Here is an 18694-nt window from a genome sequence, read left to right on the forward strand (position 1 = left end):
TGCAATGTTGCATAACCACCCTGCAAGTCATTGATTGTGAATGCTCAATCAATAGCTGGTATTGTCTAGCCTCCGCACAAACTTTGGGGAACTAAATCAGGAAGAGTGCTCGATAAATATGACCACGGATATAAAGCGCTTGCAGTAAACCATGGGTAGGCAAACTAAGGCCCCAGGGGCAGGATCCGGCCCAATCACCTTCTAAATCCAGCCTGCGGACGGTCTGGGAATCAGCATGTTTTTACATGAGTAGAATGTGTCCTTTTATTTAAAATGCACCTCTGGGTTATTTGTGGGGCCTGCCTGGTGTTTTTACATGAGTAGAATGTGTGCTTTTATTTAAAATGCATCTCTGGGTTATTTGTGGAGCATAGGAATTTGTTCTTTCTTTTTTTTCAAAATATAGTCCGGTCCCCCACAAGGTCTGAGGGACAGTGGACCAGCCCCCTGCTGAAAAAGTTTGCTGACCCCTGCTATAAAAGATAAAGGTAAAGGACCCCCGGACAGTTAAGTCCAGTCAAAGGTGACTATGGGGTTGCGGCGCTCATCTTGCTTTCAGGCCGAGGGAGCCGGCATTTGTCCACAGACAGCTTTCCAGGTCATGTGGCCAGCATGACTAGACCACTTCTGGCGCATGGAGACACCATGATGGAAACCAGAGTGCAGAAAGACGGCGTTTACCTTCCCGCCACAGCAGTACTTATTTATCTACTTGCACTGGTGTGCTTTCGAACTGCTGGGTCGGCAGGAGCTGGGTCACAGCAACAGGAGCTCACTCCGCTGTGCGGATTCGAACCGCCAACCTTCTGATCGGCAAACCCAAGAGGCTCAGTGGTTTAGACCACAGCGCCACCCACTGTGTACCGTACACTTTGGTTCAGAAGGAAGCACAACTGGATTTGCTCTGCGAACTGCCCTGAGACCTCCATGTATATGGCGGAATATAAATTCAATTAACAACAACAACAACAACCCAGTGTGCTTTACTCTCAGGAAAGGACTGCAGCCTGAGGCTCCTTACATTGCACAAAATTGCCCTAGGTTGCAATTACTACATCCAGGCTTCCAATAATCCAATCACCTGTTTTATTCCTATCAAAACATCTGGGGAAGGGCACTGGGGGCTGCAGCACCTTAAGCAGAGGTTGGATGTCTATTTGTCACTGATGCTTCTGTGGACATTCCTGCATTGCAGGGGGTTGGGCTACAATCAGGCATCCCCAACCTCCGGCCCTCCAGATGTTTTGGACTACAATTCCCATCATCCCTGACCACTGGTCCTGTTCGCTAGGCATCATGGGAGTTGTAGGCTAAAACTTCTGGAGGGCTGAAGGTTGGGGATGCCTGGGCTAGATGATGCTTCCAACTAGGATCCAGCCTCGGATTCATCTCTAGAGCGCAGAAAATGACCACGTTGCTCTCTGTGTTCGCACCATGTCCAAGTTTCGAGGTTTTAACATTGCAGCTGACGTTAGGGGTTGGTGGTAGTAGGACAGCACACAAAGTGTGACAAGGACTGAGAGATTGTGTGTGGGGGGGGGGGCTCGTTTAATCTCACTGTAAACAAGTGGTACAGTAACAATAAATTATTTCTATTTCTATTAAGCCGCTTTTATTTAAAAAGCACCAATTAAAAAGGTCAGTGAGAGCAGGCGCTCTCGCACTGCACTTAGGTTGTCGCCGGCGCAATTTTTTATTTTTTGCATTTCCCGCTTTCCCACGGTCCCTCCACGGATCTGCTCCAAGCGCCGCCACGAGAGCGCACCAGAGCCGGAGCGCAGCAGACGTGGGCCAAAGACTTCCGCGTTTCCTCGTGATCACGAGGGTTTTAAAAGCTGGCAGCCTCCTCCCCGGAAGGGAGCGAGGGAGAAGCCGCCTGGCGCCCTAGAGAGCCATGGAGCGGAGGGGCGGCCGAGCTCGCGTCCGGCCGCGGGTGCTGATCGTGGGCGCGGGGCTGGCCGGGTTGGGCGCGGCTCAGCGGCTCCTTCGCCGAGGCGGACGGCATCTGGGCGGCGTGCGCGTCCTGGAGGCCACGGGCCGAGCCGGGGGCCGCATCCGCTCCGGGAAGCTCCGTAAGAGGCGGCTGGCCGGCGGGAATCGGGGCCGGGGAGAGCGGGGCGGAGGGCGGGCGCGGCACTTCGGCGCAACGCGAGGCGCGCCGGAACGGACTTTGCGCCTCTTGGCACTTTCCCCGAGGGAAAACCTAATCGTAGAACTGTCCAGTTGGAAGTGACCCTGAGGATTTTCAGGTCCAACCCCCTGCAATGCAGGAATATTGCAGCTGGTCCATAAAAAATATAAAAATGCAGGAATATGCAGCTGGCCCATATAGGGTGGGATCGAACCTGCAACCTTGGTGTTATCTAACCAACTGAGCGATGCTACCCTCCTGGCTTCTTCTTGTGTTTTCTCATGGTTAGCCTACTTTGGAGTGCTCCCCATCACACACACAACCTCTAAAAATATTCTTTGGGGTCAGGGTCGGATTCCTACCCTCCCTGAGCAGCCCAGAATATTCACATATACATTGGCATTCAATAATGAAAAGGTTTCCTTCTCCCATGGTTCATTTGAGGAATGTGGCTGGAGCGGATGTGTTTCTCAGCTGTTTTTGCTCCCTGCTAGGGTTGCAACTGATTAACTGGTTAAATAAATCAACTGAAATATTTTCATCAGCACTGTGAATTAAGTGGGCAGCAGGGTTTTGTTTTGTTTTTCTTTCAGCAGGATCCTGGATTATATTCATTTGAAAATGCAATTGACTAATCGAGTGAATAAAAACCATTGCGATCTAATCTGTTAAAATGTACTGAGACGCTGAGAACCCTCTTTCTTAGCCTGAGCATAGCTGCTGCTCTCATGCTTTTCTGATTTCTTCACTTTCCCACCCACTGGTATCTGAAGAAGTGTGCATGCACATGAAAGCTCATACCAAGAGCACGTGGGTGGCGCTGTGGGTTAAACCACAGAACCTAGGGCTTGCTGATCAGAAGGTCGGCGGTTCGAATCCCTCCGACGGGGTGAGCTCCGACGGGGTGAGCTCCCCCCACCTAGCAGTTCGAAAGCACATCAAAGTGCAAGTAGATAAATAGATACCGCTCCAGCGGAAAGGTAAACGGCGTTTCCGTGCGCTGCTCTGGTTCGCCAGAAGTGGCTTATTCATGCTGGCCACATAATCTGGAAGCTATACGCCGGCTCCCTCGGCCAGTAAAGCGAGATGAGCGCCACAACCCCAGAGTAATTCGCGACTGGACCTAACGGTCAGGGGTCCCTTTACCTTTACCTTTAAGGTGCTACTGGAAGGATTTTTTGAATTTTTATTTTGTTTCCACCCACTTGTGTTCTTGCAAAACAACCCCCCACCCCCAATGCAGCACAGCCATCATCCTCTGCACATCCTCATCACCGTTGCCAGAGAAGGGAAGCCATGGGGGCAAGCCATGCTTGGTCTCTGTTCTCCAGCCTCCGAAAAGTGCTTTGGAGAGCAGCAGCAGGGCTGAAATTTACTTACACCTAACCTAAGCAATGTACACATTAGCAGCTTGAAATGCAGCAAGTTCCCCCCCCCATCCCCGCTCTGCTGCATTTCAAGTTTGGGGAGGAAGTCGGATGGAAACTGGTTGGGGGTGTGTGTGTGCACGAAACAGCAGTGTTTCTCAAGAAACTACTGTACAGGATAGCTGCGAATTGTGCATATGGCTTCAAATACAAGGGGGCAAGTCGTAACATACACATAGCCCTAGTTTCGGGTGGTACTGTGTGTTCTCCATCTTCTCTCCCTCTGCCCATCTGCTCTCTTGCCTAAAAGCAAAGATCTGCTTCTTCCGTTATAGTCTCCAGCAGTTTTGGCTGAGGGCGGATGGATACAGGCCACCTAGACCATGGGTAGGCAAACTAAAGCCCGGGGGCCGGATCTGGCCCAATTGCCTTCTAAATCTGGCCCCCGGCCGGTCCGGAAATCGGTGTGTTTTTACATGAGTAGAATATGTGCTTTTATTTAAAATGCATCTCTGGGTTATTTGTGGGGCATAGGAATTGGTTCACCCCCCCAAAAAAAATATATATAATCCGGCCCCCCACAAGGTCTGAGGGACAGTGGACCAGCCCCCTGCTGAAAAAGTTTGCTGACCCCTGACAAAGGATCACTCTGCTGCTGCTGAAGGGGAAGAACAGGCATGACCAGAACTCTACACAACAAACTGCTGCTGGTTTTGGCAACAGTAGCAGTAAATCAAGCCTGTGGTGCGACCTTAAGTTGGGCAACAAGCTTCTTTTGCAGCAGAGTGCGTTGGAGAACAGCAAACTCATTCTCAACGGAGTGAGTGAGAAAGGTGGTGAGGAGCTTCTAGGTTTGCAGAAACACAGAACAAATTAGAAAACTAATAATAATAATTTTATTATTTATACTCCTCCCATTTGGCTGGGTTTCCCTAGCCACACTGGGCGGATTAAAGCATATACAGTGGTACTTTGGTTCTCAAACTCAAACCGTTCTGGAAGTCCGTTCGACTTCCAAAACGTTCGAAAACCAAGGCTCGGCTTCTGATTGGCCCCGGAAACAATGCCGACTTCCAAAATGTTTGAAAACCAAGGCTCGGCTTCTGATTGGCCCCAGAAACAATGCCGACTTCCGAAAAAAGTTCGCAAACTGGAACACTTCCCTCCGGGTTTGTGGCGTTCGGGAGCCGATTTGTCGACTAAGCCGTTCAGGAACCAAGGTACCACTGACTGTATAAAACATACAATGGGAGGACACAAAAACTGCCGAGTGGAGACTTAGCACGTTGTAGGGAGAAGGAGAGGCACGAAAGGAGGAACAGAATGGAGCTTCTCTGAAGAGGACATGGCTGGCTGGAACCCTGAACATTTTGCCGTTTGCAAATTTACAAGCACTCCTGCTGAGGGTTTTCCAAAAGTCTGAAGGCTCCAAGCATCTGAGAGCTGTGGTTTCCCTCCTCGTCTGATAGAAACAGTAATAGAAATACTTTATTGTCACTGTACCACATGTTTAATCTCCTCGGGCAGGAGATTAAAAAGGTGCTGGCCAGGGTGTGAGTCATCCCTGAGAATGTTCCTCGCTCTTCTGAGGAAATGGTCTCCTGCGATGACTTCCAGCAGACTCACGGGACAGCCCATGTTTTGTGTTGTCTTCACCACCCTCTGTAGGGACTTTCTTTCTGTCCATGGCTGTCAAACCAGCATACCACACCGTAATACAGTATGAGAGAACGCTTTCTATCGTGGACCGATAGAAGGAAATAATCAGTTGTTGTCTAACATTGTTCTTTCACAAGACCCTAAGGAAATGAAGTCTCTGTTGGGCCTTCCTGACCACCTGGGCTGTATTGACCTTCCAAGTAAGGTCTTCACTAAGATGGACTCCCAGGAATAAGCAGGTCTTAAAAGATTAGTCTCATTGAGGCTTGATGCTGAGGAAACATTGGAAGGCTGATTCTTTCCTTCCTTCCTTCTAGGAGGTAAGGTGATTGAGATAGGCGCCCACTGGATTCACGGGCCCTCTAAGGAGAACCCTGTCTTCCAGCTGGCATCGGAGCATGGACTCCTGGATGAGGACGCCATGTCCGAGGAAAACCAGCAGGTGGAAATCGGGGGCCACCCCTTGGGGCCTTCAGCCTGCTTCTCCAGTCGGGGCCAGTTGCTGAGTCCCGACATCTTTGACTCCATGGGGTTGCTCTTCTTCGCTCTCTTGGAAGAAGCGCGCGAGTTTGTGCACGCGGCCAAAGTGCCTGTGCCCAGCGTGGGCGAGTACCTGAAAGAGGCGATCGCTCGGAAGGTGAGGGAATGGTCAGATGATGAGGAGACCAAGCGGCTGAAGCTGGCCATCCTCAGCTTATACTTCAAGCTGGAATGCTGTGTGAGTGGGACTCACAGCTTGGACCTGGTGGCTTTGGGGCCCTTCGGGGAGTACACCATGCTTCCTGGCTTGGACTGCACGTTTCCCAAGTAAGTGGCTGCCCGCTTGGCTCTCATTAAAGAATAGGTTGGCTTCTCTGGTTCCCTTGAGGATGGGCTGTGGCTTGACTTTGCAAGTGGGACATGGGTGGCGCTGTGGCCTAAACCAGCCTTTCTCAACCTTGGGTTCCCAGATGTTGTTGGACTACAATTCCCATCATCCCTGACCACTGGTCCTGCTAGCTAGGAATGGTGGGAGTTGTAGGCCAAAAACAACGGGGGACCGAAGGTTGAGAACCACTGGTCTAAACCACAGCCTCTTGGGCAGGGGTAGGCAACCTAAGGCCTGTGGGCCAGATGCGGCCCAAACGCCTTCTCAATCCAGCCCATGGACGGTCCGGGAATCAGCGTGTTTTTACATGAGTAGAATGTGTCCTTTTATTTAAAATGCATCTCTAGGTTATTTGTGGGGCCCGCCTGGTGTTTTTACATGAGTAGAATGTGTGCTTTTATTTAAAATGCATCTCAAAGTTATTTGTGGGGCATAGGAATTCATTCATTTTTATTTATTTATTTTTCAAAATATAGTCCGGCTCACCACATGGTCTTGAGGGATGGTGGACCGGCCCACGGCTGAAAATGGTTGCTGACCCCTGCTCTTGGGCTTGCCGATCGGAAGGTCGGCGGTTCTGATCTCCGCAACGGGGTGAGCTCCCGTTGCTCTGTCCCAGCTCCTGCCAACCCAGCAGTTCGAAAGCACGCCAGTGCAAGTAGATAAATAGGTACCGCTGTGGCGGCAAGGCAAACAGCGTTTCCGTGTGCTCTGGTTTCCATCATGGTGTCCCGTTGCGCCAGAAGCTGTTCAGTCATGCTGACCACATGACCTGGAAAGCTGTCTGTGGAGAAATGCCAGCTTCCTTGGCCTGAAAGCGAGATGAGCGCCGCAACCCCATAGTTGCCTTTGACTGGCCCCCATCCAGGGGTCCTTTACCATTTACCTTTACTTTGCATATGTAACTTTACAGAGGACATGGGTTTTATTCAGTGTTTTTTATTTCTGGGGGGAAAGGTCTGGGGGGAAACCTCACCACAATTTCTTTGTTTGTTCATTGCCGGCCCAATCACACTGCCGTGCCACCAACGCCCCCCCCCCCCCCGGTAGTGGCTAAATGTAAAAGGACCCCTGACCATCAGGTCCAGTCGTGTCCGACTCTGGGGTTGTGACGCTCATCTCGCGTTACTGGCCGAGGGAGCCGGCATACAGCTTCCAGGTCATGTGGCCAGCATGAGAAAGCCGCTTCTGGTGAACCAGAGCAGCGCATGGAAACGCCGTTCACCTTCCCACCGAAGCAGTCCCTGTTTATCTACTTGCACTTTTACGTGCTTTCAAACTGCTAGGTGGGCAGGAGCTGGGACCGAGCAACGGGAGCCCACCCTGTCGCAGGGATTCGAACTGCCGACCTTCTGATCAGCAAGCCCTAGGCACAGTGGTTTAAGCCACAGCGCCACCTGGGTCCCTAGTGGCTAAATGTAATATGTGATTAATAAACTCAAGCAGAAAATGGTCTGGATTAGAAAGGGCCACAACTTTATGGATTACAGATATGGGTGGATTTTTGGCTCAGGCATTGGGTGTATATCTGTTCCAACTCCCACAGACAAAAAAAAAGTAATTACTTAATTTTTAAAAAGGTAAGGGAACTCAATTCCCCCCAGTTCCTGCTAAAAAAAACCTACCCCTATGTGGGGGAGGGAAAGGAATGAATGCATGTTAATAATAATAATAATAATAATAATAATAATAATAATAATAATAATAATAATATAATTTATTTATACCCCACCCATCTGGCTGGGTTTCCCCAGCTACTCTGGGCAGCTCCCAACAGAATAATAATAATAATAATAATCAATAAAACATCAAACATTAAAAACTTTCCTAAACAGGGTTGCCTTCAGATGTCTTCTAATAGTCAAGATAGTTGTTTATTTCCTTGACATCTGATGGGAGGGTGTTCCACAGGGAGGGCACCACTACTGAGAAGGCCCTCTGCCTGGTTCCCTGTAACCTCACTTCTTGCAGGGAGGGGAACCGCCAGAAGGCCCTCGGCGCTGGACCTCAGTATCTGGGCAGAACGATGTGGGTGGAGACGCTCCTTCAGGTATACTGGGCAGAGGCCGTTTAGGGCTTTAAAGGTCAGCACCAACACTTTGAATTGCGCTCAGAAACGTGTCCAAGACCAGGCTACCTCATTTTGTCTTGCTTCTCCTCCATAGTGGTTACGAGGGCCTCATAGACTGCCTGATGGCATCTCTTCCCAAAGGGACTGTGCAGTTTGACAAGCCAGTGAAAACAATTCACTGGGGAAGTTCCTGCTTGGAAGAGGCTCCCGCAGGCCGAACCTTCGGAGTCCAGGTGGAATGTGAAGATGGCGAGAAGTTCTTCGCAGACCATGTCATCGTCACCGTGCCTCTAGGTGAAATTTCCTTGGCTTTCTGATTCTCGCCTCCAGCTGCTGCGCCAAGCGTTTCTTTCCTCTTGATAATGCAGTAGAAACTGCCTTCCATCTCTGAGAGCACAGGCTGTGATCGGGGTTGGCATTCATCACATCTTCCTGGGTATGAAGTGAGGTTCCAAGTCATTTGGGCTGAGGAGAGGACCGTCTGAGAGGCACTGGAAAAGGGAGTCTCTCTCTCCAAACACTGAGCAGAGCTTCTTCGGTTCTGAATGTGAGACACCCTTTGAAATTTGTTTTTCTCTCCAGAACTTTTAGCTTCGATTTCAACCGTTGGTTTAGCAGCAGGGCGTCTCATGTGGAGGAGCCCCCGTCCCGCTCCTGCATGCAAGGATCTGAACAGCAGTAAATGACTCTTACAAACAATTGCTTGACTTTAACTGCTAGTCCTTCCTCTCAACCCTTGCCTCCAGGTCAATTTAGGAAATCTTCCCAGGCTCCCATCTACAAAGCCTCTCCCCAGGCCATGCCCTTGCCAGCCTTGCACACACAAAAACACACCCGTGAGATTTTCCCCATGGGTGAAATGAGCTTTGGAAGTCTTCTTGCTTGATTGGACAGAGGAGAGAGAGAGAGAGAGAGAGAGAGAGGAGTGTGGACTTGTGGGTAGAGAGAACAGCAATAATAATTTTATTATTTGTACCCTGCCCATCTGACTGGGTTGCCCCAGCCACTCTGGGCAGCTTCCAACAGAATATTAAAAACATAATAAAACATTACACATTAAAAAGCTTCCCTATACAGGGCTCCCTTCAGATGTCTTCTAAAAGTCAGATAGTTGTTTATTTCCTTGACATCTGATGGGAGGGCGTTCCACAGGGCAGGCGCCACTACCAAGAAGGCCCTCTTCCTGGTTCCCTGTAGCTTCACTTCTCGCAGGGAGGGAACTGTCAGAAGGCCCTCGGAGCTGGACCTCAGTGTCCAGGCTGAACGATGGGGGTGGAGAGCCAGTGTGGTGTAGTGGTTAAGAGCGGTAGACTCGTAATCTGGTGAACTGGGTTCGCGTCTCCGCTCCACATGCAGCTGCTGGGTGACCTTGGGCTAGTCACTCTTCTTTGAATTCTCTCAGCCCCACTCACCTCACAGCGTGTTAGTTGTGGGGGGGAGGAAGGGAAAGGAGAATGTTAGCTGCTTTGAGACTCCTTCGGGTAGTGATAAAGCAGGATATCAAATCCAAACTCTTCTTCCTTCAGGTATACTGGGCCAAGGCCGATTAGGGCTTTAAAGGTCAGCACCAACACTCTGAATTGTGCTCGGAAGCATACTGGGAGCCAATGTAGGTCTTTCAGGACCGGTGTTATATGGTCTCGGCGGCCACTCCCAGTCACCAGTCCAGCTGCCACATTCTGGATTAGTTGTAGTTTCTGAGTCACCTTCAAAGGTAGCCCCATGTAGAGCGCATTGCAGTAGTCCAAGCGGGAGATAACATGGGCATGTACCTACTGAACAAAGTTACAGGTGGGTAGCCGTGTTGGTCTGCCATAGTCGAAACAAAACAGAAAATTCTTTCCAGTAGCACCTTGGAGACCAACTGAGTTTGTTCTTGGTATGAGCTTTCGTGTGCATGCACACTTCTTCAGATACCTATCTGAAGAATCTGAAGAAGTGTCTGAAGAAGTGTGCATGCACACGAAAGCTCATACCAAGAACAAACTCAGTTGGTCTCTAAGGTGCTACTGGAAATAATTTTCTATTTTGTTTCTACTGAACAAAGGTAGAATTCGAACCAGCTGCTCTGCCCACTTTCACTTCAGGCATATTTGTTCCCCAGAAGGTTGGCAGAAGGGAATGAGTCCGTTGGGCGGAAAAATGGTTCCCTGTCCCTGATCTTGTGGCATTCTTGCTTACAGCTTCAAAGTCTACACTCTAAGTCGTGGTTTGTTTTCCAGCAGCAAGAACTGGGTCAGTAACAAATCCAGAACTCTTTTGCAAATCCTATGGGGAGATGATTTCCCCCCCGCGGTGTTTACTAAAGCGTTTGTACGGTCTGGTCCTGGGCACATCCCCCCAACGTCTGTTCTTTTACTAATCTCTGTCATGTCTTTTCCTTCTCCCTAGGTTTCCTCAAAGAACACCGAGAGACCCTTTTTAACCCGCCGCTTCCGTCCCAGAAGACAGCTGCAATTGGAAAGCTGGGCTTTGGGACAAACAACAAAATCTTTGTGGAATTTGAGCAGCCGTTCTGGGAGCTGGATTGTCAGATGGTTGAGGTGGCGTGGGATGGAGAGTCGCCCCTGGATGAGCCACCCGCCGACTTGGAGGCCGTTTGGTACCAGAAGATTGCTGGCTTTGTTGTTCTCCACCCGGCAGAGAGGTACATGGGAAAGACAGGCTGGAATGTCGTTTGAACACAGGGAGCTTATCGGGTGCAGATCAAGCAAACAAGTTGGGTCTTAGCATTAAACCAGGGTGGATTCGATTTAAATCAAATCGATTTAAATCACCATTTAAATCACTAGTCAGTAAGACATGATTTTTAATAATAATAATACGAATACGAATAATAATAATAATAATAAATTTTTATTTCTACCCCGCCCTTCCCAATTCAAAAACCGGGCTCAGGGAAGCGGGTGGCACTGTGGGTTAAACCAGAGCCTAGGGCTCGCTGATTAGATAGATATTTATTATTACAGCCATTGGCCCATCACGCACGAATTTTCAAACAACATATGTATACTTAGCCTTTCTACTTAGAACTTCGAAAGGACTTTAAAGTAACAGACTAAGCAGTAAATTTACAACATAAAACATCACCCCCTATTTATAAAAATTATAAAATTATAAAAACTATAAAAAATTATAAAAACATCAATTAAGGTAACACATAAGGTAACACTTGCTGATTAGAAGGTCGGCAGTTCGAATCCCTGCGACGGGGTGAGCTCCCGTTGCTCGGTCCCAGCTCCTGCCCACCTAGCAGTTCGAAAACACGTCAAAGTGCAAGTAGATAAATAGGTACCGCTCCAGCGGGAAGGTAAACGGCGTTTCCGTGAGCTGCTCTGGTTCGCCAGAAGCAGCTTAGTCATGCTGGCCACATGACCCGGAAGCTGTACGCCGGCTCCCTCGGCCAGTAAAGCGAGATGAGCACCGCAACCCCAGAGTCGTCCACGACTGGACCTAATGGTCAGGGGTCCCTTTAACTTTACCTTTAAGACTTGATTTAAATCACTAGTCAGTAAGACTTGATTTAATTTTTTTTTAACAGAAAGACTAATTCTTGCTGGTATAATCTTAATATTTACAACCAGAGGAAGGTTTCATTTTTGGAATAATAAATTTTCAGAGTAGTTTTTACAGTTATATCAAAAATAACTGATTTGGTTACACTATGAGAAATACATAGACAGATAATTATGAAATTATGGTGAGGTTTAATAAGTTAACTGTTTATATTTGGACAACTTTTCTGCTGTACTTTATTGGAAGGAGAAAAATAATCATTTCCTTAATAACAATTTATTTAACTCAAGTTAATAACATTGTAGCATATGTATCCATGTTTGTTAACTGATGTGGTTAAACAATTTTAAAAAACCCCGAAAAACTTAGATTGAATTTTAGCACACATGGAAAACTTAAAACAAATCCTTATTTCCCGATGAATAGCCTTAACTTAAATAGAAAACTATCTTTAGAAAGATTTTTCCTCCAAAAGCATTTTAAAAATCTGATTTAAATTTTAAAAAATTGATTTAACTAAAAAATTGATTTAACTAAAAAAAATTAAATCCACCCTGCATTAAATTGATGTGGGGTTATCAGCAGACTTTTCTGCAGCATTTCTATGGTGGCTGAGATTTGCAAAAAAAAAAAAAAATGTAGAAAGAAAGAACCCCAAAAAAGTAGATGCAGATGTCTTTGGCAGGACTCAGGAGAGCTAGACCCTCCCTGGACCTCAGAGCTCCTGACCTCTAGCCTGGATGACTTGATTACATAAATTTGTTGGAAAAAAATCAGATATGCTAAATGAATTCTTTACACCAAAGAAGTGGTACTCGTGTATGAGGGGTTATTTCAAGAGGACAAATAGCTTAGCCAGTAGAGCTCAGGGTAATCTCAGGGTCGTGGGTTCAAGTCCCACGTTGGATGAAATATTCCTGCATTGCAGGGGGTTGGACTAGATGACCCTCAGGGTCTCCTCCAATCCTACAGTTCTATGAGTCTACGAACTGTGTTAAATAGCAGTAACAGAGCAAGAGGTTTTTTTATCTTACTGATTAAATAGTAGCAGTTCACCAGAACCCACTAGTGCTCAGGAAAGAGCCCCAATAGGAACTCCAGTATAAAGCTACAGAAGTGTCAACAAAAATAATTAAAATTTTGTGTTTTCTATCTTGTATTTTTGTGTTGTGAACCGCCCTGGGATCTATGGATGAAGGGTGGTATGCAAATTTTAAAAATAAATAAAAACCAACTCCATACAATTTTACAGAAAAATGGCCAGCACACCAGCAATAATAAAAATTATCTGGGAAACGCTAAGCCACTTAGGCTGTGCACTGTCCTCTTAGCTAAATTGCTATAAATTATTGAGGGGGGAATTGTTAGGATAGCTAAGAATAAAGGGTGTGCATGTACATACAATGTTGAAATCTGCTTTCGTAAATCTACCGCTTCCAAAAATGGATTTTTATGAAGATGAATGTAATAGGGCCAGCATCCGTGGACTCTACAAAGCCTTTCTCCTTTTACCATACCAGATACGGACATATCTTATGTGGCTTCATTGCTGGGAAAGAAGCTGAATTCATGGAAACCCTCACAGACGCAGAAGTCCTTTCGGCATTAACGGAAGTATTTCGTAGAGCAACAGGTAGGCACAGCTTCTTAGCTGTTCGCAAGCGTTGGAATGAGGGGTGCAAAAACGATGCGTTATTCTGTTAAAACCACTGGCCTACATTTTGCAAAATGTCTCTTAATTTTGTATAATAATAATTAATATTAATAATTTATTATTTATACCCCGCCCATCGGGCTGGGTTTCCCCAGCCACTCTAAAACTAAATACAATAATTCATCAAATATTAAAAGCTTCCCTGAACAGGGCTGCCTTCAGATGTCTTCTAAAAATCTAGATAGTTGTTTATTTCTTTGACATCTGGTGGAAGGGCATTCCGCAGGGCGGGCGCCACCACTGAGAAGGTCCTCTGCCTGGTTCCCTGTAACCTCACTTCTCGCAGTGAGGGAACCGCCAGAAGGCCCTCAGAGCTGGACCTCAGTGTCTGGGATGGACGGTGGGGGTGTAGACGCTCCTTCAGGGATACTGGGCTGAGGCCATTTAGGACTTTAAAGGTCATCACCAACACTTTGAACTGTGCCCGGAAACGTACTGGGAGCCAATGTAGGTCTTTAAGGACCGGTGTTATATGGTCTCGGCGGCCACTCCCAGTCACCAGTCCAGCTGCCGCATTTTGGATTAGTTGTAGTTTCCGGGTCACCTTCAAAGGTAGCCCCACGTAGAGCGCATTGCAGTAGTCCAAGCGGGAGATAACTAGAGCATGCACCACTCTGGCGAGACAGTCTGCGGGCAGGGAGGGTCTCAGCCTGTGTGTACCAGATGGAGCTGGTAGACAGCTGCCCTGGACAGAGAACTGATCTGTGCCTCCACATGGACAGCTGAGAGTCCAAAATGACTCCCAGGCTGTGCCCTTGGTCCTTCAGTGGCACAGTTACCCCATTCGGGAACAGGAAGTCCTCCACACCCACCCACCCCATCCCCCCAAAACAGTACTTCTGTCTTGTCAGGATTCAACCTCGGTTAGCCGCCATCCATTCCCCAGACACTCACACAGGACTCACACACCGCCTTCACTGTTTCCAATTTAAAAAAGAGGTAGAGTGTCAAGAAGGTCGCCCAATAGATTATCCTAACCTATCTTCTCTGAAAACTAGGTATTTTTATGGCCAAGATATTCTCTACTTTTGAGAATGCAGGCCAAAAGGTTTAGGAGTTTGAGGTGAAAAAGTGACTGACAAGATGAACTACTCCACGTTATCCTAAGATGGATGGTTCTCACGTTGTACCGGAGTGTGTGTGTGTGTGTGTGTGTGTGTGTGTGTGTGCAGCTTCATTGATACTCCCTAAAACCCGGCTCAGGTGGTTTTTAATTGCAGAACTGAGGGGCTCAACAGCCAATCACAACCCATGCTTTATGCCTGGAAGCTCTTTGGCTGTTGCTGAGGCTGATGGGAGTTGGAGTCCAACAACATTTGGAGGGCCACAAGTCCCCTTTCTCTGCTGTACAGAATTCCTAGGTCCCTGTTTTTCTTTGAATGGTCAAATCTCAGTTAAACCCGATGAAACCGAAGTAGTCCGTTCTCACAGGAAGAACCGCTTTAGTTCAGGTTTGGTGCTGCTTATCTGAAAAGGTAAAGGACCCCTGACTGTTAAGTCCTGTCGTGAACGACTCTGGGGTTGCGGCGCTCATCTCGCTTTGCTGGCCGAGGGAGTCGGCGTTTGTCCGCAGACAGCTTTCTGGATCATGTGGCCAGCACGACTAAGCCGCTTCTGGCGAAACCAGAGCAGCGCACAGAAACGCTGTTTACCTTCCCGCCAGAGCAGTAGGCCTATTTATCTACAGGTGAAACTCGAAAAATTAGAATACCGTGGAAAGGTTCATTTCTTACAGTAATTCAACTTAAAAGGTGAAACGAATATATGAGATAGACTCGTGACATGCAAAGCATATGTCAAGCCTTTGTTTGTTATAATTGTGATGATTATGGCGTACAGCTGATGAGAACCCCAAATTAACAGTTTCAACTTTGGGTTTTTCATCAGCTGGATGAAAACAATTGATTACATAAATGGACTTTTCCATGATATTCAATTTTTTTGAGTTTCACCTGTACTTGCACTTTTGACGTGCTTTCAAACTGCTACGTTGGCAGGAGCTGGGACTGAGCAACGGGAGCTCACCCCGTCGCGGGGATTTGAACCGCCGACCTTCCGATCGGCAAGCCCAAGGCTCAGTGGTTTAGACCACAGCGCCACCCGCGTCCCTTGCTGCTTATCTAGCCATGTCCTAGTGTCCTGGGTAAATTGGCTGCAGTGCCTTGCTTAACACAGCCGTCTCGTGATGTTAAAGGCTAGCGGGCAAGATACTCACCCGCTCTCTGTGCGCTTGGGTCAGGAAATCCACAACTTGGTCCTCCGAGGAGCATCCTGCGCTCGAAATGGTACAGCGAGCCGTACACCAGAGGATCCTACAGTTACGTGGCTGTTGACAGCTCCGGAGATGACATAGATGCCCTTGCTCAGCCCCTTCCCGAAGGCACATCTGATTCCAAGGTAACCCATTATGGATTCCTGGCTGTATTGGGAGCTTGTCTCTCAGCATCTATCAGAACGTCTGCAAGCCACAACACCCTCCCCCCCCCCGTTTGTTTGTTTGTTTATTGATTTAATTTACAGGTGAGACTCAAAAAAATTGAATATCGTGGAAAAGTTCATTTATTTCAGGAATTCAACTTAAAGCCAGTGTGGTGTAGTGGTTAAGAGCGGCAGACTCGTAATCTGGTGAACCGGGTTCGCTTCCCCGCTCCTTCACATGCAGCTGCTGGGTGACCTTGGGCTAGCCACACTTCTCTGAAGTCTCTCAGCCCCACTCACCTCACAGAGTGTTTGTTGTGGGGGAGGAAGGGAAAGGAGAATGTTAGCCGCTTTGAGACTCCTTCGGGTAGTGAAAAGCGGGATATCAAATCCAAAACTCTTCTTCTCTTCTAAAAGGCGAAACTAACATATGAGATAGACTCATGACATGCACAGCGAGAGATGTCAAGCCTTTATTTGTCATAATTGAGATGATTGTGGCGTACAGCTGATGAAAACCCCAAATTCACAATCTGCACAGTAATCCTTAGAAGTTTCACCTTTTAAGTTGAATTCCTGAAATAAATGAACTTTTCCACGATATTCTAATTTTTTGAGTATTGGAACATCCACAAGCCACAACACCCACACTGCGTTTGCTTGTTTGTTTGTTTGTTGACTTTATCTCCGCCCTATACCCGGGGGGGCCTCAGGGTGGTCCACAGAATAAAATCCAGTTACAAAACCACGAAATACATAATAAAAGCAACAGCCCAATAGCCCCCTGCCAAACACACACACACACACACCACATTTTAAAAGGGCATAGGATGTAAATCAGATCAACCAAAGGAATGTTTCTGCCTGGTGCCTAAAGGTGTATAATGAAAGTGCCAGGCGGACTTCCCTGGGGAGAGCATTCCACAGGCAGGGAGCCACTGCAGAGAAGTCCCCGTTCTCATTTAGCCACCCTCCGGACCTCTCCAGGAGGAGGCACACGAAGGACGTTGTGTCAACGGAGACACGGTTTGGTTTTCCATGCCTCTCGACTTTTCTGCCTCCCACTTACTGTATATTCTGGCGTGTAAGACTACTTTTTAATCCAGGAAAATCTTCTCAAAAGTCGGGGGTCGTCTTATACGCCGGGTGGAGAATCTGCGGTCGAGTATATCTCAAACTCTATATTTTAACTGGAAAAGTTGGGGGTCGTCTTATACGCCCAGTAATCTTATATCCCGGAAAATACGGTAACTGGTTTTTGCCCAAAGAGGGCTAAACTAATACTGCTATTTCTTGTTGCAGCCGCCACAGGTTCTGTTTGCGGGAGAAGCTACACATCGCACGTTCTATTCGACTACTCATGGTGCCTTGTTGTCGGGCTGGAGAGAAGCAGATCGTCTCATCGACGTCTACGATAGGTCTGAATCTCCACATGCTGCCTTGTAAGCCAGAAGCTGAGATAGCAGCGGTTTCTTTTCCTGCTCCCAAGTAATTATTAAAAGTGGTACGTCAGTATAACTACCAACCCCTGCACCCATTCTTTTTTTATCGAGATAAAAAAGCCTTGGAGGAATAATTTTTCTCGAGTTGATCACTGGAATCACAGTTGCAAAACGACATAGCTTCCACCGTGTGCAACAAATAACATCCAGTGTTAATGATTAGCCAGCTCTCTGTTTTCTGGTCCTGGAATATAATTCCCTACCCTGAAAGCACTGAGCTGAATCTTTGCATTTTTGTTTTCTCATACTGAGGCAGTGTAGTACTTTGCTAAATTTTATGTCGGTCTTCACACAAAAACATAGAAGAGCCACTCATCTCACGCCCCTCTCAAAACAGGTGCCGTAGAATAGCTGAACAAATATTACCACATTTCCAGTGTGCTGTGTATTTTATAGTATATTGGGAGCAGGGCATCCCTGTAGGGCATGGGTAGGCAAACTAAGGCCCGGGGGCCAGACCTGGCTCAATCGCCTTCTAAATCCAGCCCGCAGACGGTCTGGGAATCAGTGTGTTTTTACATGAGTAAAATGTGTGCTTTTATTTAAAATGCATCTCTGGGTTATTTGCGGGGCATAGGAATTCGTTAATTTTTTATTTATTTTTCCCCAAAATATAGCCCAACCCCCCACAAGGTCTGAGGGACAGTGGACCGGCCCCCTGCTGAAAAAGTTTGCTGACCCCTGCTGTAGGGTCCTGGGAACCATACATCTTTAGGAGAGCAAGACTATGTCAAATTGTCAGATTGCAAGGGGAAGGAACAGTATTTTGAGAAGTGATGCTTGGGTCCCACGAATACAGAAGGCAAATGCCGTGGAAGGAGAAAAAGATTCCTTGTCTTTTCAAAGTAGGGAGACTTTTGCTTCCCACTGCATTAAACCTGAAGCTACTGCACACTGGTGATAATCCATACTTTTGTTGTTGTTCAGTCGTTCAGTCGTGTCCGACTCTTCGTGACCCCATGGACTAGAGCACGCCTATCTTTCACTGCCTCCCGCAGTTTGGCCAAACTCATGCCAGTCGCTTCGAGAACACTGTCCAACCATCTCGTCCTCTGTCGTCCCCTTCTCCTTGTGCCCTCCATCTTTCCCAACATCAGGGTCTTTTCTAGGGAGTCTTCTCTTCTCATGAGGTGGCCAAAGTACTGGAGCCTCAGCTTCAGGATCTGTCCTTCCAGGGAGCACTCAGGGCTGATTTCTTTAAGGATGGATAAGTTTGATCTTTTTGCAGTCCATGGGACTCTCAAGAGTCTCCTCCAGCACCATAATTCAAAAGCATCAATTCTTCGGCGATCAGTCTTCTTTATGGTCCAGCTCTCACTTCTATACATTACTACTGGGAAAACCATAGCTTTAACTATACGGACCTTTGTCGGCAAGGTGATGTCTCTGCTTTTTAAGATGCTGTCTAGGTTTGTCATTGCTTTCCTCCCAAGAAGCAGGCGTCTTCT

At 47.5% G+C, this 18694-nt stretch overlaps 1 protein-coding gene across 1 annotated transcript; it reads left to right on the forward strand.

Annotated features, from left to right (window-relative positions):
- Nucleotides 1–1872: 1872 nt before the first annotated feature.
- Nucleotides 1873–17285, forward strand: PAOX (polyamine oxidase). Its single transcript, XM_033148458.1, has 7 exons — nt 1873–2072; nt 5475–5964; nt 8191–8390; nt 10488–10743; nt 13133–13245; nt 15566–15723; nt 17047–17285. Exons 1-7 carry the CDS (start codon nt 1895–1897, stop codon nt 17188–17190), a joined length of 1539 nt encoding a protein of 512 aa, XP_033004349.1. The 5' UTR covers nt 1873–1894; the 3' UTR covers nt 17191–17285.
- Nucleotides 17286–18694: the final 1409 nt, after the last annotated feature.

This window comes from Lacerta agilis, chromosome 5, assembly GCF_009819535.1.
Source record: "Lacerta agilis isolate rLacAgi1 chromosome 5, rLacAgi1.pri, whole genome shotgun sequence".
Taxonomy (NCBI): domain Eukaryota; kingdom Metazoa; phylum Chordata; class Lepidosauria; order Squamata; family Lacertidae; genus Lacerta; species Lacerta agilis.